Consider the following 27,719-nt stretch of genomic DNA (forward strand, 5'->3'; position numbering starts at 1 on the left):
GGCCCAGGCGGGATGTTTTGAAGCGTTACGGTGGCCAGGAAAGCTCAAGAATCATGGAACAGGAAGGACTCAAAGAACCGGCGGGGCGAAGCGGGTAGGACGGCCTTGAAGGTTCATATAACTGGAAGAGGAGGGTATATTAGAGGGGGCAAGAGGAAGCGAGCCTGCGGAAAGCGCACGTGTTGGCCCAGAAAGTCCTGTGTCCACTAGGTGACAACAAGCGGACTACCAGGAGGGGGCAGTACGGTGGCCGGGCTGGTAGGAAGGCGGAAGCGGCTCTCCCGTGAGGCGTGGCTGCGGCGCTCTTGCCCGGTACGGTGGCCGGTGTGCAGGGCAGAGGGCAAAATCTCGCGCGATCGTGCTGGCGCCGGCGGGGACGGGGCGGTGCTGGCGGCGGGGGCGGGGACCCGGAGCGGGAAGATGGCGGCGGCGCAGGAGGCGGACGGGGCCGGCAGCGCCGTGGTGGCGGCCGGGGGAGGCGGCTCCGGTCAGGTACGGAGGCCGAGAGGGGCCCGAGGGGTTCTTCCCCACCCGACGGCCTCCCACGGGGCGTGTCCTGCCCCTTCGCGCGGAATGCCGTGCATCGGGGGCTCCTTGCCCAGAGGGACCTTGAATACCGGGCCCAGGTGGGGCCGGACGGCCCAGGAGGCCGGAGAGTGCGGGGAGCGGGGCCCCGTTGCGCGTCGGGTTCCCTGCACGCTCGCGCCGGCCGGCCACCAGGCTCGTTTCTCGAGCCAGAGGCTGTGGCGCGGAGGGGACGCAGACTAGTACCCAGGCGCCCTGGGTTCTCGACTCCGCAATTCCAGGCTCCGAGACCGTTCCTAGAGTGGTCAGTCGTTCAGGTCTCTCTCTCAGTGCCTGACGGTTGGGCCATGATTGGTTAATTGGGAGTTTTGTAGCTCTGTGGAAGTCAGGTAGTCGTCGTGGGGAAAGGCACAGGCTGACAGACCCATTTTATAGACGGGAATCCAAGGAACAGAGAGACTAAGGTGCTGACAGAAGGTTCCCCAGGTCGAGTTTGGGGTCTCTTCCGTGTAGCAGTTATCAGACATTGCTGACCCAGGGTGATCAGGAATGGAATGGGTGTGCTTTTAGCATAAAATAATCTTGTGGCGGAATCAGTCCAGGTGCTGTCGCCTTCTAACCCATTGCCGCCTCAGTTAACCTTAGGGTGCAGTACATACTAGCTAGTTCAGGCAGCCACCTTTCAGGCATTTAGGGAATGGATAGAGTGACAGCGAGGTGCTGTCGACCCACCCACTGAGATGTCAGTGACACGTGGGAGGCAGTACAGGGGAGAGGAGCACAAGTTGAGGGGGGAAAGTGAAGTTGATTTTCTCTGTGACCTTGTGCTAGTTCCTTTCTCTCTTTGGACCCTTTTTCTCCAGTGGTGAAAGGAAGGGTTGGACAGGAGGGCCAGCCATGTGATGGGCCACAAAGATGGCTATAGCCTTGTCCCTGGCTTCAGTGGAGTGGGAGAGAAGACTAACATGTAAAGAATTATAATCCTAGATGACTAGGGTGGTGACGAAAGTCTATGCCAGAGACTGAGGCTGCCAAGAGGAGGGGCAAATAATATCACCTGAGAGGACACCAGGATGAGATTTGTGTGATAGAGCCCAGCACACCTGGTTCCTGGTCTTTAACCGGGACCTGGCGCGGGGGCTCAGGAAATGTTTGCTGAGTTAGCAGTGAAACCAAGCCTTGGTCCCTGTCTTCAGGGGTTTCCCAGGCTTGCAGAAAGAGGGTCTTCCCTGCTCTGAGTTTCTATGGTGGGGGTGATCAGAGAGACTAGGACCCAGGTCACCCTGATTGCCCTGAGCTCACAGAGATATCCCCTCCCCCATTTTCTCTTGTTCCACCTCTGCTTAAAACCTTTCAAGACTTTTTTCTTTGCCCTCAGGTTAAAGTACAAATTCTTTAGCAGATCAAGGTCTTACGCGATCTGATTTTTCTTTAGACTGCACTAGGATTTCTCCACCTCTGCACCGTTGACATTTGGGTTGGATAATTCTTCAGTGTGAGGGGCTGTCCTGTGCATTTTGGGATGTTTAGCAGCATCCTTGGCCTCTACACACTAGATGTTGGTAGTACACACGCCCCTCCCCAGTTGCGATAACCAAAAATGTCTTCAGATGTTGCCATATGTCCCCTGGGGGTGCAAAATTGCCACTGGACGGGAGGAGCATCAGCCACTCTGAAGCTCTTTGATCTCCAGGAGTGTGCCTTGCCAACTCTTTCTTGTAGCCTTTGCACATGGTTCTCCCTTCTTTACCTGATTGAGCCTCACTAATTCTGCACATCTCAGATGTCTCCTTGCCGAGGAAGCCCTCTCTGACCTTCTCAGACTGGCCTCCCACAGCCCTCTGGGTTCCCTGTCCCAAGCCCTGCCCAGTCCTGGTTGTCATTGTCTTTCTGACTCCTCCACTGGACTGGGAACCCCTGGAGGGCAGAACCGGGACTGTCTTGGTCATCACTGTGTTTTCAGCACTGCCCAGCTGAGGACGGGCACAGAGCAGATGCTGAGTGTTTGTGGAATGAATGGGACTTGAGGAGGAGGCTGGGCCTAGGTGGAATTCCCATGGCGGACCCAAGCACTTGCTGAGGACGCGCTGGAAAGCCTGTCTTCACACTCCCAGCCCCGGTCCAGCCTCACGGTCTCAGCCGCTTCCTGAGCCTCTTAGTGGGTTTTCCTGGGGATTGAGTGCGAGGTTGGACATGTAGGTCCAAGGGCAGGAACTGTGTCTCAGTCACTGCTGTGTCCACCACCCTGCCACAACCTGTGGGGTCTAGACAGGTCTCTGCAGTCTCCTGCCCCAGGCAGCCTGCTCTTCCTCCCGCCATTGGCTCAGATACACGCCCCACAGCTCCGTCATTCATTCCTTCAGCTAATGCGTAGTGAGTCCCCACTATAGGCTGGGCCCCATGCTAATGCTGAGGATCCAGAGCCCTGTCCTCTTGGAGCTCACGTTCTGCTTGAGGGCTTCAGGATAGAAGAATGGACAGGGGCTAACAGTGAAGGAGATTAAGAAAATATATAGTGAGTCAGATGGCAGTAAGTGCCATGAACAGAGATAAAGCTGGGATGGGGATCGGAAGTGAGAAGTGGATAGGAGGGTTGCAGTTTAAACAGGGTAATCTGGAAAGACCTTTCTGAGGAGGTGACATTTGAACAAAGACTTGAAGGAGACAAGGGAGGGTGGCATGCATGGCAGAAAAGCCTTTCAGGTAAAGGGAACAGCTAGTGCAAAGGCCCTGAGGTGGGGGGGTGCCTAGTGCGAGGGAGGAATGGCCAGGAGGCTGGTGTGGCTGCAGCTGCTGAGTGAGGGGAGAGGGGTGAGGGGAGAGAGTCGGCAGGGGGCAGATCAGGCGAGGCCTCAGGGCCACAGGGAAGACTTTGCCTTCACTCCAGGGGAAATGGGAGCCACAGGAGAGTCCCCTTCTTATTTTATTTTATTATTATTTTTTAGTCCCTGAGGTATGATTTAAATACTGTAATGGTCGCCTATTGTCAATAGAGGGTTGAATGGCTTTCGTACATCTGTGCAGTGATACAGTACAGTGCAATACACTTCCCTGCCCTCAGAACATTCCCTGTCCCTTTGGCAGCCACTCTCTGGCCCTGGCGGTGTTCTTTTTCGTGCTCAGTAGTATTCCATTGTGTATGTACATCACAGTCCGTCCATTCACTTATCAAAAGGCAGTTGGGTTGTCTCTGGCTATTGTGAACAGTGCTGCCGTGGACGTTTGCACGTGATCTTTCATGGGGTCGTGTCCCCGTCTCCCTTGGGTGGAGACCCAGGAGTGGGACTGCCGCTTTGTGTGGCCGGTGCACGTTTAACTTTGTAAGCATCGGCCACATTTTCAAAGTGGCATCTCCATTTTTCCCACCAGCAGGGTACAGTCGTTCCAGTTGCTCTGTACCCTTGCAAACTCTTGTGACTGTCCATCGTTTTGATGACAGCCATCCTAGCGAAGTGACATCTTGTGGTGGTTTTCATTTGCGTTTCTGTGGGAGGGTTTCCAGCGAATTTGTCCACCATTTGGGATAAGAGAACAGACCTAGGAACCAGCCAGATGTGTGTTCAAATCCTGGCCTGGCCTCAAGCTTCCATTTCTTGACCCAGAATTAGCTCAGACTTGCTAGAAACCCTTGCTTGGCTCCCCAGGGCTCCCAGGAGCCAGGCCAGCCTTGAACGAGGGGCCCCTGTGTCCGTCTGATCTCGTCCGACCCTCAGCCAACTTCTGTCCTGAACCTTTCCCTCTCCTCAGCACACTCCAGCGCCTCGTGGAGGCCTCCCTGACCCCACCCCCCAACTCAAAGTAGGGCCCTGTCCCCCACCTCTGTTGCTGGCATCTCCCCCTGCTTGCTTTCTCCAGAGCACTTTTCCTATTTACCATTTTTAATTCTCCTGCTTGTTCTGCAGATATGGGAAGGCGGGGCCCAGAGCTGTATGGCCACTACTGGCCCCACTGCCTAGCATAGGGCCTGGCACACAGTAGGTGCTTAGGAAATATTTTTTTCAACACACGAAAGAAATTTTTTCTGAACAGAACTTACCAGTATTTTCATAGCCTGGGCCTTGGGTCATAGAGGGGAAGTGACGTGCCGAGGGTCTCATCATCGGGGACTGTGGGTCCAGGCCCATGGCCTAGGTGTGTCAGACCCAGGGTCTCTGCCCTTACCACAGTGCTGTCCTGCACTTTGGGAGATGACAGGAAGAGCTCTTGCTGGTGAAGGGGATAGGAGGTAACAAATGACACATCTAACAAACGCTGGCCTCAGCTCTCTGGCAGCCCCGTCTGGCCGGTGGTGGGGTCTCTGTTCCTGCTCCCTGGAGCTTTGGAGGCTAGCAGCAGAAGATATTGCAGAGGACCAGGTGGTGGGGGCCCCGGAGGGGGTGGATTTGGGTGGCCGGGGTGTGCGGGGCTGGCCCTTCAGAGAGCACTTGTTGATTCCACAGGTGTTCCCAAGCCCCTGCTCCGTGCTGGCCCTGGGCTGGGTGATGCTCCCACCTGACAGTGACCATGGCAGTCCTGGTTTTGCCTCTTAAAGGCTGGGGGTGAGGGGACAGAGCTGTGGGAAGGAAGAGGGCAGGACCAGGGAGTCAGCAGGTGCAAGGAGAGGAAGAATTTCCCCGTCTTGGGCTCTTCAAATTTGACATCATGAAATTCTCTGCTTCCGAGCTTCTGTTTCTGAGTGAAGAGTCTTCCTCTGGAAAGCCCCAGCCTGCCCGTCCCCTTGTCATCCTGCTGCTGTTGTCCTTCCTGAGTGAGGCAGACGAGCGACTTCACCTCCCTGAGCCTCCGTGTGCCCAGCCGCCGCATGGGGACGTTCACAGGTTCTGGCCCACAGGGTGGTGTGCGCTGTGTTCGCTACACGCACAGCAGTGTGGCGCATGCTCCATCTCACCTGCTGATTCAGGAGCTCCTAGAGAGATGGGTGGTGCACAGGGTCGGCCACAGATAAACTTTTACCTTTCAGATAAGCCCAAGCCTTGCGGAATCTGCCACTTGCCACGTCCCCCAGTGTCACCTCTTTGCATCCTTACATCCTGGGCTCCGGCCCCAGGGAGCAGTTCTCAGAGTCAGACTGTGTCTCTTGCCTTTGTTTCTGCACCTGCCGCTTCCCTCAGTGCCTCCTCTGCACTGGCCACTTGTTATATAGTAGGTCGCAGCTCTGATGTCCTGTCTCTGACCCGCCCCCCCAGGCTGGACCAGGTCTGCTTTAAAACACAACTATACCTCAGGTTGCCTCCTCCCTCCTCACCCTGGCCTCTATCCTCTGCAGGTGACCAGCAATGGCAGCATCGGGAGAGACCTGCCATCAGAGACCCAGCCCCAGAACCCACCACCCCAGCCAGCACCCAACGCCTGGCAGGTCATCAAAGGCGTGCTGTTCAGGTGAGCTGACATGGTTTTGGTTTTGTTCATTGAAAAAAGTTAAAATGAGAAAAGCATATCACTTCTCGGCCTTTTGGCTAAGATCAAGTACAAATAAGAAAAGCATAAAGAAATAAGGAAAACATCATCGAAGATGATCATAGTTACCATGTTGATGGAGTGACAGAGAGCTTTTTGTTTTTTCTGTATGATAGAGATTTTTTTAATGTGGTAAAATGTACCACATTATTAATATTCTAGGGCTGCTGTAACAAATAACCCAGACGGGGTGGCTTAAATGACAGAAATTAATTTTCTCATAATTCCGAAGGCTAGAAGTCCAAGATCAAGGTGTCAGCTTGTCTGGTTTCTTCTGAGGCCTGTCGCCTTGGCCTCAGAAGACAGGCTGTCTTCCTGTGTCTTCACGTGGGCTTTCCCCTGCATGTGTCTGTGTCCTGACCTCCTCCTCTTAGAAGGACACCAGTCCTATTGCATTGGGGTCCACCCTAGGGAGCTCCCCTAGCCTTAATCACCTCTCTACAGTCAAATATAGTCACTGAGGTATGAAGGTGAGGACATCACCATGAGTTTTGGGGGGACACAATTCAGTCACAACATGTACATTACACAAATTGACCATTTTAGCTGTTTTTAAGTGTAGCGTCGAGTGGCATAAAGTACATTCACATTTTGTATAACCAGCGCCACTATCCATCGCCACAAGTTTTTTCTTTTCCCAAACTATAACTCTGTCCCCATTCAACACTTAACTCCTCATTTTTCCCTCCCCTCAGCCCCTGGTACCCACATTTCTACTTTCTGTCTCTGAATTTGACTGCTCTGGGTACCTCGTTTAAGTGGAGTCGTGCAGTCTGTCCCTTTGTGACTGGCCGGTGGGGACCCTCTTATGCATGGATTCATGCAGCTATTCCTGGGCAGTGGGAGCCCAGGGCCTGCCTTCTCTCAGCCCGGCCTCTGACTGGGCCCCAGAGAGAAACCTGGGTGGGGATGGGGGTGGGGGTGGGTATACCATGGGTTCTGTCTCTGCCTGCCTAGACCTGGTGACAATCCATTTGCTCTTCTTTCTGGAGAGGTGTTTTTGCAAAATGGTCAAGAGGCCAGGCCATGCAGTTATTAACAGCTACAAGGAACTACAGGACACAGTTGTTTAACACAGCCCTGCCCTTGGCTGGAATGTTCCTACGTGGCCATGGCCAGATGCAAGGGGGCCTGGGAAGTGTGGTCTTTATTTTGGGAAACAGAGCACCTTGCCGAAAAGAAGGAGTTCTATCACTGAGGAAGAACAGAACAGTGGTTTTGAGAGGGGGCAACGACTCACTTCCTTGCTATCTTTTTAGTTGTTTCCCCTAAACTTATAAATAATGCATGCATATTGTGCAAAATAAAACAATTGGAACAATATGGAAGAGTATAAAGAAAGTAATAAAAAAGTACAACATATTGGTGGTCATCCCAAAAATACGCCCGTAACTAGCCGTAAGTGCGATATCTAAGGATGCTCACAGACAGTTGAAAATAGAAAAAATATGGGAGCAGCTCGCTTGCCCAATAAGGGCATCAGCTACTGAAATTTGGGAGGCAGATAGCATCAGACTTGGAGAACACACGCCTGCCCTGACACCTCATCTCCCCACCTCTGAGCTGTGTGACCTGGTGCCTGAGTTTCCACCTCAGAGAGGAATCCTGACCGTTAGCTCACAGGTCATCAAAAGGATTCCATGAGAATCCATGTCAGCTGGGGCACAGGAGCTGGCACATGCTCAGAGTTAAGCATGATTGCTTTTGTTCACTGTTCAGAAAAGAAAAAGAGCAAAAACCTTAGAGCATATATTATAAAGAGGAACAGCCAAGAAATAGCCCATAATTCTCTTCGCAGTCACTGATTACCTTCCAGTTTGGGACACACCTGCCTGCCTGCTGTCCTCTGAGAGTGTCCCACAGGACCCTGAGAAGCTGCTCTCTTTGGCCAGGACATGCATCCGTCATTCCTGATGTGTACCCCAAGCTTCTTGAGCTGTGGAGCTTCTGTCCCGTCTCTCTGTTCTTCTCCTCCCCATCAGCTCCACGTCCAATAGGACTTAGAATTTTCTTATATACCAGTTTCTCTTTTTCGTGCTTCAAGAGGCTATGAATAAAGATTATTTTTATCTTTCCTTTTGTTTTTACATAAGAGGTAGCTTAATGTTACACAGTTCTGCACTTTGATTTTTTTTTTTTTTTTATTAACACTATATCTTAGAAATCTTTCCACATCAGTACATAAAGGAACTTCCTTCAGATGAGCATTTTTAATACAGCCACAGCGGAGGCTGATTTCCCTCTTCTTCCTGAGAACCGGGCAGCACTAAACATTGGTTCAGAGTCTCATCTGGGGTAATTAAAATGGAATTCAGGGTTTTTTTTCAGGCGTGTGTGAACTCCCTGAAGCTTCAAAGAGATTGTGCTGAAATGGCCTTTTTGGAGGGCAGTGTCCATGGTTCTTAGCACATCCTCCAATTACACCAGTGGTCACCTAGAGAGGGTGGGATGGGAACTGGGTAGGCAAATAGGGTGGGAGGGAGAGTTTTCATTATACATCTTTTTATATCTTTAAAATTTTTCCAAGCCTGTGAAAGTAATACCAATTTTGGGTGGGAGGGAGGATTTAGTCTTTTTTATTTGCTTACTCTGGAAAGTTCCAAAGCATTAGGTGAGGGCTTGTCCCCTGTAGGCCTGGTGTCCTTGGGTGGAACTTCCTGTCCTGGGATGCATGGATGGAGGGCAATGTCCACAAGGTGTCTGAGAGAGTCCCCAAAACTATGGGAATTTGGGTACACACATATTCTTCAGGGGGCTGGGGATCTAGAATCCTAAAAAAGTCTAGTCTAGTCTGCCTTGTTTTACACAAGGAGACTCAGAAGTATAGAGGGGTGGAGACCCCTGTAGGCCACACACTAAGCCAGGACAGAGCTGCCTTTGGGCGTCCCTGCCCCCAAACTCTCCCTTGGTGTATTCACTCAAGCAGGAGCCTCTCTTGGAGGCGGAGGGGTCCCCAGCCATGTGCCACGGGGACTCCTGGGGAGGCAGTAGATGGCTCAGCCGGTCCATGGCCCCTGAGACCCCGGACTCCAGGGTTCCATGGCTTCCGCAGGCAGAGAAAAGTCCTTGCGCCTGATCCTTATGGTTTAGGGCTCAGCTGGAGGCACCCCACCCTCACTAGAATTCTCTCCTACTGTTCTTCCATTCCAAAGTTTTTTTATATGCCTTTTTCCTATAATGAAAATAACAATAATAACTAACACTTCTACTTACTGAGTATGTATCAGGTGCCATTCTAGAGGATGTATGTATTGTTGCATATGTGTGTCTCAATGCATTTAATCCTTGTAAACAACCCTACAAGGTAGTTAGCGTTCTCTCCCCATTTTGACTGTGGAGGAAACAGGCCTAGAGAACTCTGAGTCTGCCCAGGTCACACAGTCAATAAGTGGCAGGAAGAGCTGGGTTTCAGATCCAGGTCTTGCTGCTTAGAGGTGGTCATTTAACTTCTTTGCTACATAGCTTTTATACCTGTAATTAATAAGTACTATCTTCATTTAATAATTATACAGTTACTGTGTCTGAGAGGCCTGAATTAATACGATATTTATTTTTCTCTCACGTACCAGTCTGGATTTAGGCAGACCAGGATTCTGCAATCTTCTGTGACCCAGATCCCTTCCTGATTTTTGTTTCACCATTGCTAGGTGTTGCCCCTAATCCTCATGGCCTAAGACAGCTGCTGAAGATCTAGCCATCACGTCCACATTCCAGGAGGGCAGATGAAGTCAAGGAGGGATGTTTTGCTCTTTAAGGACATTTTTCAAAAGCCCAATATAACACATTTGTTTTGCCATTTTATTACCAAAACTTCACCTTATGTCCACACCTAGCCATAAGTGAGGTCAGAATTGTCTTTGTTCTGGGTGGCCGAGGGGTTCAGCTGAAATGTTCTCCCTCTTGTTGAAGGAGAAGAGGAAGATGGATATTGGGGCACAACTGTCAATCTGCTGCAGTTTTGCTTTGGGGCTTTTATATTGTTCATTAGAAAGAAATGCAAAAAGAAAAGCACAAAGAAGTGAAAATCACCTAAACATACCTGTCATTCATTGTTACTGTATTGGTGTTGATCTTTTTACATACTGATTCACACACATGCTGTTTTTATTGTGTTTTGAAGTTTTTTTGTTTCGTTTTTGCTTGCCTCTACCCCTGCTCCCCCAACGAAAGGAATCCATTTTGAAGTCCGATGTGTATCATTTCATACCTTTCTCTGCTTATATATCAGTGTGAAGGTACATATGCAGGTTGGGTGTCTTTTGTTTATTTGTTTGTTTGCCTTTTGTTGTGGTAAAACGCATATGACATAAAGTGGACTATTTTAAGTGTACAGTGCCATTGTTTTGCTGGCATCACTGCCATCCGTCTCGGAACTTTTTCATTTTCCCCAGCTGACACTCTGTACCCGTTGAACCCTCCTGTTTCTCCCTCTCCCCAGCCCAGGTTTGCTGTTTTTTTAATATAGTTTGTTACACAAAAATGGACTCTATCTGTATACCTGCCTTTATCTGGCCTTTTTCTTTTAACAGTGTATCCTGGAAATACCTCCAATTCAGTTACAGTTTGAAGACCGTGTAATATTATGTTAATTTAGTTTTGTGAATTGAGAAACTGACTCTTAAAACATTTATTTTAACTGAGATAGAGTCATTTTGTTTTCGTTTTTTCTGTCATGGTAGTCTGAGTATGATACTTCTGAAGCTCCCTCAGGGTTTTATAACACATTCCGGAACTCCAGCGTTCCACTGAGTTTAAATGTTGATTTTGCTTTCCACTGGTTCTCGCTCCTAGCGTCTTGTGTTCTTATGCACCTGGCTCACCTTTGGCTGTGTGTTAATCATTATACTTGGAAAATTATTTATAGGAATAATTTCAGGCCCAGGATGAACACATTTTCTTCCAGAGAGGACTCGTTTTGCTTCTGCTTGCTGTCTGGGGCGTGACCCATCCAGGGTCTCCCTGTGCCGGGTCCTGAGCTTCGGCCATGCCAACCTGACATGCGACTCCTGGGGAGCTGGGCCCTGGCTGCTTTCCCTTGTCCTGGGCCTGGGGCCCCGTGGGCCCTTGGCTTTTTGTAGAGTAGGCCTGTGGTTACCTCGCACAAGCCCTGGGCTAGCATTTCTTTCTGTCACCTATCAAAGTACTTAGCAAATGTCCTCAGTTTTCACAAAAAGAAGCTTCTGGTGGCCCTTTACTTCTTTGGGTTCCAATCTTCCCCTCAGTTTTTGCCTGGTGAACCTTCAGTCATCCATCTTATCTTCAGTGCTTTTAAGAAAACATTTACATAGATTCGTGTGTAAACTTGATTAAAAATGTATGAAAGATGACGTATAAGCAGTATATATTTTTGCTATATCAAGATATGTAATTATACGTCTATTATTAATATTGATATTCTCAGCATATTCATTTTTATTGTTTTTCCAAGTCGTTTCCAGCAGGAGAGTTGGCGCAAATAACCTAGCCCACTGCTGCTAGCAGTCAGGACAAACTCACCTTCTTCTGCTCCATTTTCAAGTTGCAGTTCTAAAATGTTGCTCACTAAGGCCTTGGGCCTCTAAAACGCTGGGATTCCAGATCCTTAGGATCGTCTCACTCTGGGCTTCCAGGGGCCTGGCACATTAGGGTTTCCACGTCTGAGGTTTTGAGGGTCCCAGGCCCTGCGGCCACCAGGAGCTCCCAGAGGATGCCGTGGGGGGTCTGCGTGGAGACCAGGGCAGTGCCAGGCTCCTGTACTAGCAAACAGTGGCATCTGGGGTCTCTCCACAGTCATGGCCTTGGGGGCACCTTGTCTTCTCGCCAGCCCTGTGACTGCCTTCACAGGGACCCTCCAGTTTGGTCACCAGCCCCAGGTCAGGCCCTCGCAAGTGCTGAGTCAGAAGTCAGTCACGTAGAGCCACGTCGGAAAGAAGAGGCTGTAACTCACCACCTTCTCTGCTTCCCTCCCTAGGATCTTCATCATCTGGGCCATCAGCAGCTGGTTCCGCCGAGGGCAGGCCCCTCAGGACCAGGTGGGCCCCGGAGGAGCCCCGCGCGTCGCCAGCCGCAACCTGTTCCCCAAAGACACTTTAATGGTAACTGCCAGCTGGGAGGCCTAAAACGGGAGATGAAGGCTCGGGGGAGGGTGCGGGGGAGTGACGTGGGCAGTGGCCGGGTCCCTGGACACTGTCAGGCTCGTGAACAGGTCCAGGGCTGAGGCATTCTGGACTTGTTGCTCAAGTGACACCCATAAGGAAAAAGTAAATTCTTTTGGTTTTGTGGTGATGCTGTCTCTAGGGGAAGAGGGACATACATCCAAGGAGTCACTCAGTTGTTTAAAAACTGTCTTAACAGGGTCCTTAGCATCTTTTATTTCAAAAGTAGGTTCAGACTTTCACAGTTGCAGAGGGAGGGGAAAGGAAGGGTGAGGCCGAGAAGGTGGGGAGCGGGGCAGAGGCTGGGCAGAGGCAGGGCTGAGGCAGGGCTGAGGGAGAACCCAGAGCGGCCGGGTTCAGGGGCACCTATGTTAAGTGTTGAGACCCCAGTGATCTCAGCTTCCCCCACCTCTGTGGTCCTCCACAGCTCTGGGGTTCTAGTTGGCAGGGTGACCACTGTCAGCTGTTCTTTGTCAGTAGGCCTTCAGGGCTCTGGAGAAAGATGGCCACGGTGTCTTAAGAAAGGGAGTTCTCAGGGCCCAGCTGCCCGACACGCTGTGTTCTCAGCAGCCAGCCGATGCTCCTGCAGGGCTTGGCTGTGCTTAATCCATAAGCCTACAGAGCTCCGAGCAAGAGGGCCACAAGACGCCGAGAAGGGAGAGGGTAATTCAGGGAGGTCCTGATCCTCCTTAACCCCAAATTCCTACTGCCAGGCCGGCCATTCTGCAGTTGTTCTTTTGCTCAGAGATGTCACAGACTCAGACCGGGACAGACGTGGTAGGGGTGTGAGAGAAGAGAAAACGTATCCTCCCAGCTGCTGCTCTTCTCCTTGCCGACCCCTCCCTCTTCCCACAAAGTCACTCACATTAGTAGGCTGAGCGCTGCCCCCACCCGTCGTCTACTCTTTATTAGTCAACTTCAGAGGCTCCTGAGCATCCCTGAGTCCCCTGTCCCCTCCCAACAGAACCTGCATGTGTACATCTCAGAGCACGAGCACTTTACAGACTTCAACGCCACGTCGGCCCTCTTCTGGGAGCAGCACGACCTTGTGTACGGTGACTGGACCAGCGGCGAGAACTCGGACGGCTGCTACGAGCACTTCGCTGAGCTCGACATCCCGCAGGTGGGGATAGCCACCGATTCCTGGCCCCAGGGCTGCGTGGCTCACGCTGACAGGCCTGTCCTTGAACTAGCTCCCGGTCCTGCAGCTGGAGCGTAGGTTCCAAGCCTGGAAGTGCCCTCAGTGCACGTGCTGTGTGGCCACCGGCAGGTTCCCGAGGTCCCTGGGCCCTGGCCTCCCCACAGCTACATATGGAGGGAGTCAGAATTGGTGTGCGATTGTTCCAGCAACCTCCAGGGTTGTGTAAACCTGTGGTGTAAACCAGTGAGATTAGCAATCATCCTTGGGGGTGTCCAGTCATCACTAGTTTGTCAGGCGGCCCAGTTTGAAAATAACAGTATTGATTAAATGCTTGCTGTATGCAGGGCACCAAGTCAGGCCAGCTGATGGAAACCTCCCAGAAACCCTGTGAAGTGGGAACTATTATCTCCATTTGACTCATGAGAACACCGAGGTACAGAGAGGTTAAGTGACTTCCCCAAGGTGACCCAGCTAGTGAGAGATTTCAGCTCGGGCTGTCTGGCTCTGGATCCTGGCAGCCTCAGGTTCAGATCCCGCCTTCTCCAAGAAGCCCTTCCCAACTCTTAGGCTCAGGCAGCCACCCCCTCTGGGCTGTCCCACCCAAGCCCTGCCCACTCTGGGGGGTTGGTACTACCTGGACGTGGACCTGTCCCCACAACGGGACTGGGAGCCCTATGAGGGTAAGGCTGGGACTGTCATCACTGCTGCTCCCAGCTCTGCCCAGCACGGGGCTGAGTGCAGAATCAATTAATGTCGAATAGTCAGTTAATTTGATGAATCAATGAAGTTGACATCTCCTTGGGCATGCCGCCCCTCATTCATGTCTTCCTAGAAGATCTCAGGGAATAGGAGGGGCGTGTCTGCTCTGCTTGTCTCTCTTGGTCTATTGGGGTGGCAGGCTTCTGAGGCGGATAGGCTCATCCCTGTTGAAAGGCGCCTCCCACCGACTCATGCCCAGCCCTCGGGGCCCAGACCCAGGTCCTGGTGAGCCCGCGGGGGAGCGAGCTGGACAGCGAGGGCTGCCCTCAAGCACTGGCATATGACCCTCCTTCCCAGCTTTGGGGTGGGAGGGTGTCTCAGTTGCACCTGATTTTCATTTACGAAAGTGGCCGAGTGAGCACACGGAGAGGCCAATGCCACTGAAAGAAGCATTTATTACTTACATTTCCCGAGAGGAGGGGGCCCGCCATGCCACACAGGGCCACATGGAGAAGCACCAGGTTCGCTCAGGAGCAGAAGGAGCGGGGGCAGGGGTCCTAGGTCACCTGCTTCGCTGGGGCTTCTGTGGGCAAGACGAGGTGGGGCAGCGGAAACAGCCTAGGACTGATTAGTCTGGGTGACGTTGGCAGGCTCTGATCTAGGGGGCTGGTCTCTAGATTTCTGGTACCCGCCCTAGGTGACTGAGGGCAGCGTGGTGTGTGAGGCAGAAGAAGGGGGGGATAGGGCTATGGACTTGGGGTCAGTTATTTTGCATATAAGAGACATATTGCAGGGCAGGCGAGTTAGGTATCATCTCTGGGAGTTAGCCCTGCAGGGCCAGTCTCTACCTAGCCAGCTGGGTCCTCTGAGATGTTAAAACAGCATGAAATGTAAAAAAGTGATGAACGCAGAGGTGTTCTCCAAAGGCAGGGAAGCGAGGAGGGTGAGGCGTGGCCAGCCGAGTCCCAGCTCCACAGGAAGGTCAAGCGGAGGGCTCAGGTGCGCCCTTACCACCCACCCCGTGCCCCTCGTCAGTGTCCTCATTTGTGTCTGCTGGGAGTGAGCATAGTCCCTTCTCTCAGGCAGGAGATAGGGTAGAGGCACGGGCAAAGAGGCAGGACGCAGATGGTGACAGGCAGAGCCGCCTGGAGCCCGCAGGCGGGTTTTGGATCCACTCGTGTCGCGTTACCCTCTGCCTAAGCCCCAGTCAGCTCACGTGGGAGGTGGGGGGGAGGTCTTGATGTGTTTAGGAGTGGGAACCCGCTGGGCTGGGCAGTTACCATTCGAAGTGCCCAGAGCAGGGTCCAGGCTGTGCTGTTTGACTGTTAAATGAACTAAGGTCGCTGACATTCCTTGAGCTCCTGCTGTGTTCCTGGGCGACCTGCTAGGTGCTCTGGGATGATCCCGACAGCACTGCTGTGTCTTCAGCCCTGATGACCTGCATCCTGCCGGTGGGCACTGAGGTCAGCGACAGGAAGCCCAAGGCCACACAGCATGGCGTGCCAGAGCTGGGATCTGAACCTGAGTGTCTGTCTGACTCCAGTGTTTGGCTCTTAACTACTCACCCTCACTGCCTGCCAGCCTGAGACTGGGGCGGGGAAGCCGCTGGGGTGTGTGTTGGCAGAGTCTACAGCGGTCCTTTTTCCTTGTTGGCCCCCCTGCAGAGCGTCCAGCAGAATGGCTCGATCTACATCCACGTCTACTTCACCAAGAGTGGCTTCCACCCAGACCCCCGGCAGAAGGCCCTGTACCGCCGGCTTGCCACTGTCCACATGTCTCGGAGTAAGTCAGTCCCCACAGCCCAGACCCCCCATCTAGGCATTGGCAGCCTGGATACTGCTGGTGGTGCAGGGCCTCTCATCCCAGGTCCACAAGGGCAGTCAGAAACCCTGAGCCCGGGGAGACCGGGATTGACGGGCCACACATCAGGTCTCTGTGGACACCTCTCATGCATATGGGAGGTCAGTGGGCTTAGGAAGAGCAGCTGGACAGAGGGCTGTTGACAGGGAGGTGATGGCGCTGGCTGGTGCGCAGTGCTGGGCCTGGTAGAAGTCAATGCTTGAGAATAGTCTGTGACTAGGCGATGGGGTGACTGGTGCTCTTATGAGAATCTAATGCCTGATGATCTGAGGTGGAGCTGAAGCTGTGGTGCTGGCACTGGGGAGCGGCTGCGAATACAGATGAAGCTTCGCTGGCTCACCCACTGCTCACTTCCTGTGGCCAGCCCGGTTCCTAACAGGCCGTGGACTGGTACCAGTCTGTGGCCCAGGGGTTGAGGACCCCTGCTTTAGAATGGATGATGGATTGATTGAATGAGCAGAGGAAGAGGGAAGGACCTTTAAGATTTTTTCATCCAGTGTGAGCTCTGATCACATCTGTGCCAACTTAGCCTTTGTGAATGGGTGGTGCACATATGCACTGTCCTCGGGATGTCTTGCCCGGCTCCCAGGTGGCTCATTTGCTTGGGTCTGGCATAGCTCTGCCATGAGCGCTTGTTCCTGGATACACACCTCCGAGCAGTCCCCTACATTTTCAGAGGCAAGATGCCGAGGGCCCTGGCACTGGATAAGGCCCCCCATTCTCATTCTTGCTGACCACTGGCCGGGGAATCTCAATCAGATGGATAAACCGCTGAGACTGTGAGTGACCCACAGGAAGTCCTGGGTCAAGGCTGGTCATTTGTAACTCTGACAACCTTATATTGAAACAGGTTTTATCCACCCAGGGTATCTTAAAAATATTTTTAATCTCTTGTTACAAGTACCGTTGATCCTTGAACAATGCAGGGGTTGGTGGTGTGACAGCCCTCTGCACAGTTGAAAATGCATGTATAATTTTTTACTTCCCCAAAACTTAGTTGTCCCTCGGTATCTGCAGGGGACTGGCTCTCAAAATTCGTGGATGCTCAGGTCCCATATATAAAATGGCGTAGGTCAGTGTGCACTGTTGGCCCTTCCCTCCCATTTACGGATCAAAAACAATACAGTATTTATTTTTAAAAATCCGCATAGAAGTGGACCTGTGCAATTCAAACCTTTGTTTTTCAAGGGTCAACTGTATATGGTTTAAAATTCAAATAATCAACAAAACAATGAAATTCATAAGTCTCCTGTTCCTCCTTCTCCCCCTCCCCCCTTCCCATCCCCCAAAGACAGCTGCTTTCAAGTTCATTTAGCTGTTTCCTCTGCTGCTTAATCCCCAAAGCATCTAATAACAAGACAGCACAATTTCTTGGTTTTTCGGTTTTAGATACTATGTATTTACCTCCTACTCTGGAAGAGGAAATCCCAACACAGGAACATAATTTTGATTAGGTTGATGTTCGGCGTTCGGGTGACTTGGAGTGTGTGACTCTTATTTACATCTGAGCTACACAGCGAACATAGTTTATTTTTCCTTCCTGTTCAACTTCTTATTTTCCGTGAAATTCATGAGTTTTGGCATTTTTCACTTGCTCTTTGTGTCTTTGTCCATTGTTTCTTGATCGGCATTCATAGGAATCTTTCCCCATATTTGAGTTTCAGCAGATATGGAGAAGGCTCCATCAGAAAGCTCCGTTCGTCTCCTGTGAATTTTGTTTATTTTATTCTGCCTGTGGATTTGGTGACAATCCATCAGCCGTTTCGTGTGGTACAGTAACAGATGTACTTCTTTTTGCGTGGGTTAGGTCTTTCCTACTTCTTTTGGTACAAAAACATCCCAAAGGATGGTAATTATTTTTTGTAATTATCTACATGGGATGAAACAAAATATTGGTGACTCTATGCCAGTTCCCAAAACTGATTTGGAAAAGTCCCAATGTGTGTGCTGAGCACTATTCTAGGTGGGTGTGTATGCAGTGTGCTCTGCGTGATGACCCTCCCACTGCGCTGAGGGGCTGTCCCCACAGACATGTTCTCAAAAGTGAGATATGTCAGGGGTCTGGGGTACATGTGCCTGACGCTTCAGAGGTTGCCTTGAATGTGACCCAGGTGGGTGGTACTCCCATGCATCTCCTTTTTTTTATTTGTTTGTTTGTTTTCAGGTGAGGCAACCCTCGATTGACCTCACAGATTGCAAGGACCTTGTCAGTTTACAATCCCTTATTTTTTTTCTATTTTTTGCACACCTACAGCACCTGGTCTTCCTAGGTGGTCTCCCATCTAAGTACTAACCAGGCTCGACCCTGCTTAACTTCCAAGATCAGACGGGATCGGGCTTGTTCAGAGTGGCATGGCCTAGATCGCGTTCATCTTCTTTATCTCTATCAGTGCCAGTATTTTTTGTGGTTTTATCTTTGGTGAATGTGATCTGTATCGCTGTGTGGCCAGGTAGTGTTCCTGGTCACTGTGACAGATGTTGGCGTGGTCTGCAAAATAGAATCTACAGCTAGTGGACCTGGAAAGCCCACCAGAATCAAGATCACCCAGGCTTGCCTCATAGCCGGGACCCCTTGGAGCTGGCCACCCACCAACTCCAGGGCAAAGAATGAGTAGGATCAGAAGAGCCCCCCATGTCCCCAAAGGGCCAGCAAGAAGTACTTTAGAGTAACACAGCTGCCTAGAGACATAGTGCCAGCCAGAGTCATTTTAAGTTTTCTAGTGGCCACATTTTAAAAAATAAAAGAAACCATAAAGTTAACATGAATAATAATTTTATTGAAGTCAACACATTGTCATTTCAACATGTAATCAGTATAAAAATTAACGAGATTATCTTACATTCTTTTTCTTCCTCTGCACTGTTTCAAAATCTGTTGTGTGTGTTGCGCTCCCAACACATCTCCGTTTGGGTCAGCCGCCTTGTCACTGCCCACTGTCCTCACGTGGCAGCCACTGTCCTGGCCGGTGCAGCTCTAGAAGAGGACTCTTTCCTCCCCACAGAAGCCATGTCCATTTTGTAGTATAATCCCATCCGATGTTACCAGGTTGTAGAATGTTCTCCACCAGAGCCAAAGCCTATCTCTTGAGTCCCATCCTCCAGGCCCCTGGGTCCTGGAGGACACAGCTCCTCCCTCCTCTGGACAGCCCCTCCTGGGTGTGGAACAGCAGCGAGCGTGTCCCCTGGGATTCATTCTTCAGATTGCCCACCCTTGCTTGTTTCTTGCTCCCCTGGCCATGGGGATGAGGTCTCAAATGCGTTAATAGTGGTAGAAGTGAGGGATGGGCTTAGCGTTAGCAGTCAGAGCAGCAGGTCCTGGGCCGAAGCCCTGAGTCCGTTCCCAGAAGTGTTTTTGAACGTGAGTGCGTGCACAGGGTCCAGAAGCCCCAAGCCCTGGCTCTGGATGGGTGGGAGGGATCCGGGCTCTGTGGTTCGTGTAAATGGGACGCGCAGGCATGCTCTGCCTGACTGGGCTCTGAAGAGCAGAGAGTTTATGGTGGTCCTACCAAGAAGTGGGGCTTTTAGCCCCATTTTCCAGAGGAGGGACCGGGGCCCAGGGAAATGACATGGCTCACTAATGTCCCTCAGCTCATGGGATACAGGGCCAGGATGTGACTCCCGTGTCCTCCTCTTTGCCGGTTCCCTCTCCCATTTTCACATCTCTCCTGGCCTTTGGGGGCAGGATGGAGAAGTCACAGGAGGGGCAGTCTGCGTATTTTCCCAGGATAAGGAAGAGCTGAAGAGTACTCAGGCAGGGTCGACGTGGGGAGATCGTGGTTCACGGGGCAGAGAGCCTGGCCTCCCCAAGAGGAAGCGAGGTCCACTCCTGCTAGGGGTGTACAGTCCCAAAGTATTTCTCACACTGGTGGCTCTGGGCCTTCTCTGGAACTGTCCTCAGCCTGCCTGTTTATGTTCACGTATTCTGGTAGTTGTCACTGGCACCTGCCGGGGGCCAACCCCATGCAGGGGTTATGCCAGTGTCCAAAGCGAACCCTTCTGGGGTTCGCAGACTGGTTGAAGGGACAGACAGCAAACAAGTAAATTGGCAGCGATGGAGAGTTGTGAAGGAAATGCGGGGAGGAGCATGTCTGGGGCGCCTCCTCGGGCGGGGTGGGCACGGGCGTCCTGTGGAAGAGGGACATTTAACCAGGGACTTGAGGGTGAGAAGGAGCCAACCAGGAAGGTTCCAGCCTTGGTGGATACAGGTCAGGGGGATAGAGCGGCACATCTGAAGGCCGCAGGCTGGCACATTTGAGGAGAGAGGGGCGAGGTGGGCAAAGGTGGCAGGGGTGAGACCTGAGAGGCTGCAGGGGGTGGGCATGAGCATAGCAGTCCCCCTGCTTGAGCAGTGGGAACCTCTGGGCTTTGGCAGCAGCGGGAGGGCACAATCAGATACTCGGTGTGAGAGTTTTCGGCTGCCCTGCAGAGAAGCCATATGGAGGCACGGGCTCCGCCTGCAGGCCGGTGAGAAGGGGACTGTAGTCGCCCAGGAGGGGGACTTGGTGTGGCTCGGTGTGGGGCCCTGGAGGTGGCAGCTGTAGTTGGAGTGGAAGCATGTGCCAGAGGGGGCATCCTCAGGATGGGCAAGATGGAATGGACACAACAGATTCTGGAGCCGGAAGACTCCAAGTTTCTGCCCGGAGCCATTTGGTGGCTGTTGGTATCACTGCAAAGATGGAGAAAGCGAGGCCGGCTGAGGCTTGGGAAGGCAGGCAGCTCGGGCCTGCTGGTCACCGCAGTCACCAGTTGGCAGATGGAAGAGTGGGAGCTGGGAGACCAGTGCGCAGCTTTTGGTGGCAGAGGTCTGGGTCCACCAGGGGCCAGCAGGTCTTATGTCCACTCCCTCTCCCCTGTCTCTGCCCTCTCTCACAGTGATCAACAAATACAAGCGCCGGAGATTCCAGAAAACCAAGAACCTGCTGACGGGAGAGACGGAAGCTGACCCGGAAATGATCAAGGTAAACCTGAGGGGCTGCCGGGCCCAGGGTCGGGCAGCCAGGCCTGGGTGCTCGTCTGGCCCACTACCGTGCTGCTGTGGACTCAGTTAAGTCTCCTTGCCTCTCTGAGCCTCAGTTTCCCTCTCTGGGAACGATTAAGAAGCAGAGCTTCCTCTCAGGGAGTTGGAGGGTTCCGGGGGAGGGTGGCTTTCATTGCTGTTTCCATTGTCAGATGGGGAGACTTGCCTGAGTGTCATTGCCAGGGTGTGGCAGTGTGGGAGTCACACCCAGGCAGCCAGGCCCCCAGCCCAGGCTCGGCCGGACAGAGAGCAGGGACCCATAACTGGGCTCCCGTGGGGATTCTTGGCTGGCTGGGGGCCAAGAGCCTTCCTCTCCCTGCAAGGAGGTCCCAGACAGGAGGTCCCTGAGTGTGCAGGCCACACGTGGGGCCCCCTCTGCCACCCGGCACGCAGTTCCTTCTGATCTACAGGCCCAGGCTTTCCGCTCTGTCAGGCGGCTAGGGGTCTAGGGCCGCAGGGTCTGCTGTAAAGGCGGGCGTGGGGCTGGCTGGGGGAGCCCTTGGCAAAGTATCGCTGTGGTGGTTGCTCTTCCGCTGTCGCGATTGTCACAGGAGCCCTCGGGGAAGTGAACAGGTGCCTCTGAGGCCTACCCCCTCCATTCTTCCCTCAGAGGGCCGAGGACTATGGGCCTGTGGAGGTGATCTCCCACTGGCACCCCAACATCACCATCAACATCGTGGACGACCACACGCCGTGGGTGAAGGGCAGCGTGCCCCCGCCGCTGGACCAGTGTAGGCCCCCAGCCCCCGGGCTCCTGACCAAGCCACGGCCTTGTCTCCTGGGTCTCCTGGGTCTCCTCCGGACTGGGTCTTTATCTCCCAAGCTCCCCGCCCTGCCCCTCCCCTTCTAGACACACCCTTCCTCCCTCGCATACCCCCTGTGACTCCAGCACTGACCACCCAGTATGCCAAAACTGGTCTGCGGACACGGCTCCCGCAGCCCACAGTCTGTTTTCAAAAAATGTGCATCAGTTGCTGACTTTTAAAATTGGGGCAGAATCATTTAAAAACCCAGATTTTTGACTTCTTTGATAAAACTCTGATGTGTAGCCACCCATGGGGCAGCTATGGGCTGGAGCTGGGCCAGAGTTGTCCCCTTCCTTGGGGCCTGCCTGGCTGTTCCCTCCCTGTCCCCTTCACTGGGGTCAAACGGCCCTTCAGCTCCTCATGGCGCACCCAAAAAATGTCCCATCTTCCACTGTCTGTCAGGGGGTCCCATCTCAATTTGCCACCTTTGTCCTGGGAGGCCTGAGGGGTCTCCCCACCCTCGCAGGTGCCTGCAATGCCAGCCCAGGCTGAGCGGCACCCTGCCCTTTGCGCCCGCAGACGTGAAGTTTGACGCCGTGAGCGGCGACTACTACCCCATCATCTACTTCAACGACTACTGGAACCTGCAGAAGGACTACTACCCCATCAACGAGAGCCTGGCCAGCCTCCCACTGCGTGTCTCCTTCTGCCCGCTCTCGCTCTGGCGCTGGCAGCTCTACGCCGCCCAGAGCACCAAGTCGCCCTGGAACTTCCTGGGCGACGAGCTGTATGAGCAGTCCGACGAGGAGCAAGACTCAGTGAAGGTGAGGTGGACGCCGGGGGCTTCCCAGTGCCCTCCTGGGCTGCGGGAGGGGAAGGGGAAGTAGGCTGGGCTGGAAGCCCGGAGACCTTTGGCCAGCGCTCCCCTGCCCGGTTTCACAACCTCTCAGGCTCGCTCCCCGCCTTCAGCGCTGGCTGCCCCTGGGGATCCTGTCTCCAAGGCTTCTGTGGTTCTCCCTGCCGTGGCTTTTCTGTCCCCTCGGCCAGGCCCTCTGGATCTGGTCCTGCCCCCATCTACTCCTGTCCCGTAGCTCATTTCTCCCCAACTTTGGGCTCTGACTCTCTGCTCCCCGTCACTGTGTTCCTGACAACCGCCTGGTGTCTCCCTCTTTCTCTGCCTGTGTCTGTGATGTTGAGACTCGGCCGTGCCTGCCTGGGGCTGTCGTCCATTTTAGGCTCCACTCTGACTGTCCTCTCGGTCACACCACCTCTCTCCCTGTCTTGCCATCTCTCTCTCCGCATCACTAGCCTGCCTCTCCACTTGCCTCTCTCTTACCCGCTTCCCTCCTGGCCAGTGCATGCTCTCCCTCTGGGAAGCCCAGCGGGTCCTCTCAGGGTCCAGGAGGAGAGAGGGGTGGGCTAATGCAGGTGTTGCATCAGTCAGCACCCCGGCGAGGGCACGGCAGTGCTCACGGGCGCCTTCCCCCCAGGTCGCCCTCCTAGAGACCAACCCCTACCTGCTGGCGCTCACCATCATCGTGTCCATCGTCCACAGTGTCTTTGAGTTCCTGGCCTTCAAGAATGGTAGGGACAGGACCCCGGGGTCTACGAGAGGTCAGGGGGGCAGGGGACAGGAGGGTGCCCGGTGGGGGGATAGGGCCTGCCCCCTCCCTTTTCCCTTCCTTCCACCTAGGTCTTCCCCCTACCTTGGGTCTCTCAGCCCCTCTCCAGAGGCTTAGTGAACTGGTAAGGGCGATGGCCCCAAAACTCCCAGCCCAGAAACTCCCATCCACTGGGCATTGTGCCGGAGGGAGGGGCTGGGCCGGGGAACTCCGAGGCCAGGAACAGGGAAGCCCCAGAACTGCTCCCGTCACCCTGCCCAGCAGGCTGCCCACTGGGGAAGGTCCCTCAGGGCTGGGTGGGTGGGGCCCACCTGAATGGGAAGGTGACAGCCCTGTCTTCAGAAGGCCCCCAGGTTCCAAAGACCAGCAGTGGTGATGGCCAGGGTTTGACAGCTACTGGTCACGTGCCAGGCACTATTCTGCAGGCTGTCACCAGTGAGCTTGTTGAGTCCCCATAGCCACAGCCCCATCAGGAAGCTCGTCATTACCCCCATGCTCATGGCGAGGAAGCAGGGGCTCAAGGAGGTCAGGTAACTTGCCCGCAGTCACACAGCTCCCAACGGGCAGAGCCAGGATTTGGACCCGGGCAGCCAGCTCAGCACCCGCCTTCATCCTCTAGGCCCTGCTAGCCACTCATTCCTTCCTAGAGAACCCAGTCTGAAGGCGGCCTGCTGTTCCGCAGCTTCTGGAAGTGGTGGTAGTGACGAATGTTATTATTATTAAGACAATATTGCCATGGCTGAGAATTCCATTCTAGATGGTCACATCAAAACTGAACAGAGGTCTAGTGAACTGGGTCAGCTGGGGTCCCTCTTTTCCTGATAAAAAAGTCACAAAGAGGGTGGTCACTCGCCCAGGTCATGCAGGGGTCTGGGCCCTGGGCAGGCCTCGCTTTACACCCGGCTCGCTGCCTTCCTGGTCTGGGGCAGGACTCATCCCCTCGCCAGAACCCCGTCTCCTTGTGCATTCTTCCCGGTCAGGATTGGGGGCGTTCTGTGAATGTCCCCTTCAAATCTCAGGGTCTGAGCGAGAGCCCACCGAGTGTTCGAGAGCTTTGGGATCAGAACCAGGGCGGGGCAGACAGCCAGTGTTCACAGCCCTCAGTTACTGAGTGCAAAGTTGGCCCTCTGTGATCGCGGGCCTGGTGACGCTGCCCTAAGACAGGCGTGTGCAGGGCAGCCTCCTCCGGCCGCAGGTGTTCAACGCTCAGCCAGGCAGGGTCAGACAGTGCTGTTACCTCCGTGTGGCTGACAGGGCAACCAGGGCTCAGAGAGGGGCTGACCTGGTCCCCTCGGGTGGAGTCCAGCAGCTGCCGAAGGAGCTTCGGTTTGAGACCAGAGCCTGGGGCCCATGTGCGTACCCTAGGTGGTTTGGGCCCCTTCCTCACAGTTTCAGGACAGTGGGCTGGAGGAGGTCCTGAAGCGTGTGTCCCTGGTCTTCCCACCCAGGGGAGGTGGCCCGGCATGAGGGTGGACAGCTCAGGTCTGGTGTCACACAGACCTGGCTTTCATCCAGATTCCGCCAGGCCAGGGTCTGAGGCCTCAGGGAAGTGGCTTCTCTGATGGCCCTTAGCACCTGGCGGGTAGCGAGCACTTGGGATGTGGCAGTGGTACCCGTCACCAGTCAAAAGACTGTGCCATGGGGGGTGTCAGGCATGAGGACTGCAGAGGTCCTGCCTATCCGGCGCTGCAGGTGGCACCTGAGAAGCAGAAGCTTTTCATGGAAGCGGGAAGCATGTGCACCCCTCCCCTTTGGCCTACCTAGCACCTCCTCAGGGGCTTGAGGAGGGTGGAGCCTGAGGGAGCCACAGGAGGCACTTGGCTCAGCCTCCCTGCTTCTCCCCAACTCCCGCACGCAGACATCCAGTTCTGGAACAGCCGGCAGTCCCTGGAAGGCCTGTCCGTGCGCTCCGTCTTCTTTGGCGTCTTCCAGTCTTTCGTGGTCCTTCTCTACATCCTGGACAACGAGACCAACTTCGTGGTCCAGGTCAGCGTCTTCATCGGGGTCCTCATCGACCTTTGGAAGATCACCAAGGTCATGGATGTCCGGGTAAGGCCAGGCTGCCATGCTGTTTCGGGGGCCACCAGAGGTGGAGGGAGGTGTCCAGTCAGCCAGACCCTGGAGCTGGCCCCAGGGGTTTCCCAATGCCTGCCACACTCCTAGGACCAAGGGGATTTTCACACCAGGGGATTTTTCGGGTCACATGGGGCAGGGGAATTAGGAACGGTGAGGAAGGACAGGCATGAGGGGCGGGACCCGGCATGGCAGCCGACCACGGCCTCCCTCCTTGTCTGTAGCTGGACCGGGAGCACAAGGTGGCAGGACTCTTCCCCCGCCCAACGTTCAAAGACAAGTCCACATACATCGAGTCCTCAACCAAAGTGTATGATGACGTGAGTGTCCCCCACACTGGGCTGTGGGGAAGGTTTCCAAGCCTTCCTGGGGTACCAGGGGATGGGCAGTGGGTGGGGGGGGCAGTACATCACCTGTTGACTGACAGACCCACGCTTTATGGCCTGTCACACCCTCTAGTGTCACCCACCTGCCATGTGTACTACCTGGCTGAATCCAAAGTTCCCAGGGCCACCTGGAAATTCCCCCAGGCCAGCCTGCTAGACCAGGTGTGGGCGGGTGAGGATGCGGAACGGCTGCCAGGTGGGGCCCAAGGAGCCGGGTCCCAGCCCCACCCTCTGCCCCACAGATGGCGTTTCGGTACCTGTCCTGGATCCTCTTCCCACTGCTGGGCTGCTATGCCGTCTATAGCCTCCTGTACCTGGAGCACAAGGGCTGGTACTCCTGGGTGCTCAGCATGCTCTATGGCTTCCTGCTGACCTTTGGTGAGCAGGCCTGGCCCGCCAGTTGGGGCAGGTGCCCAGCAGATGTCCCTCCACCCCACTGGGCCACACTGGGGACTCAGCAGTGATCAAGTCAGCCTGGCCAGTCCTTCTGGGGCTCGCAGTCAGTGTGGGAGACAGGGACAGCCCAGGGTGGGCAGGGGTGGCACATGGGGAGCCTTGGAGGGACACCTGGTGTGGGGGTCGGGGGGCTTTTGGGAGGCGCGAACAGTGCATGTCCTCAGGGGAATGCACAAAGAAAACAACAGACGAGTGGCTTACAGCGTGTAATGGGTGTGGGGAAGGGGTCAAGGTGAGGGTACACATCAGAGGGTGGTCAGGGAGACCCCTCCCAGGAGATGTGTGAATAGCCCTGAAGGGTGCCAAGGAGGGAACGGCGCAGAGGACCTGAGGTAGGGTGTGCCTGGGGGTTGGAAGCGGAGAGGATGCCAGTGTGGCCGAAGCAGAGTGAGCAAGAGGAAGGAGGCCGGAAGTGAGGCCAGAGATCAAGGGTCAGGACGTCCCTTTCTCTGTTCATGGGTGTCCCTTCACCACCACCACAGGCTTCATCACCATGACACCCCAGCTCTTCATCAACTACAAGCTCAAGTCTGTGGCCCATCTGCCCTGGCGCATGCTCACCTACAAGGCCCTCAACACCTTCATCGATGACCTGTTCGCCTTTGTCATCAAGATGCCCGTTATGTACCGGATCGGCTGCCTGCGGGATGGTGAGGCCTGGCGGGCGGCCGGCCGGGAAGCTCGCAGCAGAGCTACGGGTGGGCCAGACCCGGGCCCTGGGCTGAGGGAGGTGTCCTGGCCCCAGGCCTGCCCGGGAACCGAGTCTGAGGGGCTTGGCCAGTCTTTGCAGGACTCCTCACCCCACGGGACAGTGGGCCAGGCTGGCCGCTCCCGCTTACGCTGTCCCCTCACCCCGCCCCCAGATGTGGTCTTTTTCATCTACCTCTACCAACGGTGGATCTACCGCGTCGACCCCACGCGGGTGAACGAGTTTGGCATGAGTGGCGAGGCCCCGACAGCAACAGGGGCCCTCCCACCCCCACCCACCCCTGCCCCCGCCACAGCCACAGCCACAGCCACAGCCACAGCCACCGCTGCTGCCGCCAGGGAGGAGGCCTCCACGCCCCTGCCTGCCACGCCCACCCAGGGGGCCAGCTCTGCTGCCACCGAGCCCCAGGAAGTCCCTCCAAAGCCAGCACAGGACAAAAAAAGGGATTAACTGTTCCTGGTCCTCGTCCGCTCCGGCCCCTGGTGACCAGCGCCCTGCCGCCCTGGGCCCCTTGCCTCTCCTCCCTGTCGCCCTTTCCCTGGACAGATCGGGCCGGGGCAGCTAGGGGCTCCCTTGGACCGGGGCCCCGCGTGTGGTGTAGGGGCCGGGGCAGGCCAGAGCACGTGGTTTGTGGAGGCGCCATCTGTCCGTCTGTTCCTGTGTTTCTTCCAGCCATCTCGCCCCGCCAGCCCAGCACCATTGGGAATCATGGTGAAGCCGAGGCGGTGCTGCCGAGGGAGTGGGCCAGGCGGGGGAGGGGCCAAGGCCCCTTTGGGATGCCCATGGCCATCCATCATCTTGTCCCTCTCCCCTGACTGCTCCCTCCTCTCAGACCGCCGCCCTTTAACACAGTCTGGATTTAATAAATTCATGTGGGTGTTTAACTTAAACTCA

At 54.5% G+C, this 27,719-nt stretch overlaps 1 protein-coding gene and 1 pseudogene across 1 annotated transcript; one reads left to right on the top strand and one right to left on the bottom strand.

The window, feature by feature from the left end:
- Window positions 1-391: 391 nt before the first annotated feature.
- CLPTM1 (CLPTM1 regulator of GABA type A receptor forward trafficking) lies at window positions 392-27,719 on the top strand. The gene is made up of 14 exons (XM_016150225.2): window positions 392-492; window positions 5,792-5,904; window positions 11,933-12,056; window positions 13,081-13,239; window positions 15,621-15,738; window positions 20,689-20,774; window positions 21,444-21,564; window positions 22,159-22,403; window positions 23,070-23,163; window positions 25,060-25,250; window positions 25,499-25,594; window positions 25,903-26,038; window positions 26,599-26,766; window positions 26,980-27,719. Exons 1-14 carry the CDS (start codon window positions 421-423, stop codon window positions 27,273-27,275), a joined length of 2,019 nt encoding a protein of 672 aa, XP_016005711.2. The 5' UTR covers window positions 392-420; the 3' UTR covers window positions 27,276-27,719.
- LOC118611690 lies at window positions 18,062-18,179 on the bottom strand (annotated as a pseudogene).

This window comes from Rousettus aegyptiacus, unplaced genomic scaffold, assembly GCF_014176215.1.
Source record: "Rousettus aegyptiacus isolate mRouAeg1 unplaced genomic scaffold, mRouAeg1.p scaffold_m13_p_14, whole genome shotgun sequence".
Classification (NCBI taxonomy): Eukaryota; Metazoa; Chordata; class Mammalia; order Chiroptera; family Pteropodidae; genus Rousettus; species Rousettus aegyptiacus.

Bases quoted from the DNA above. Each gene is read 5' to 3' on its own strand.
- CLPTM1 (XM_016150225.2), top strand. From the start codon at position 421: ATGGCGGCGGCGCAGGAGGCGGACGGGGCCGGCAGCGCCGTGGTGGCG. The intron at 493-5,791 runs GTACGGAGGCCG...TATCCTCTGCAG, and splicing joins GGGGAGGCGGCTCCGGTCAG to GTGACCAGCAATGGCAGCAT. The intron at 21,565-22,158 runs GTAGGCCCCCAG...TTGCGCCCGCAG, and splicing joins GCCCCCGCCGCTGGACCAGT to ACGTGAAGTTTGACGCCGTG.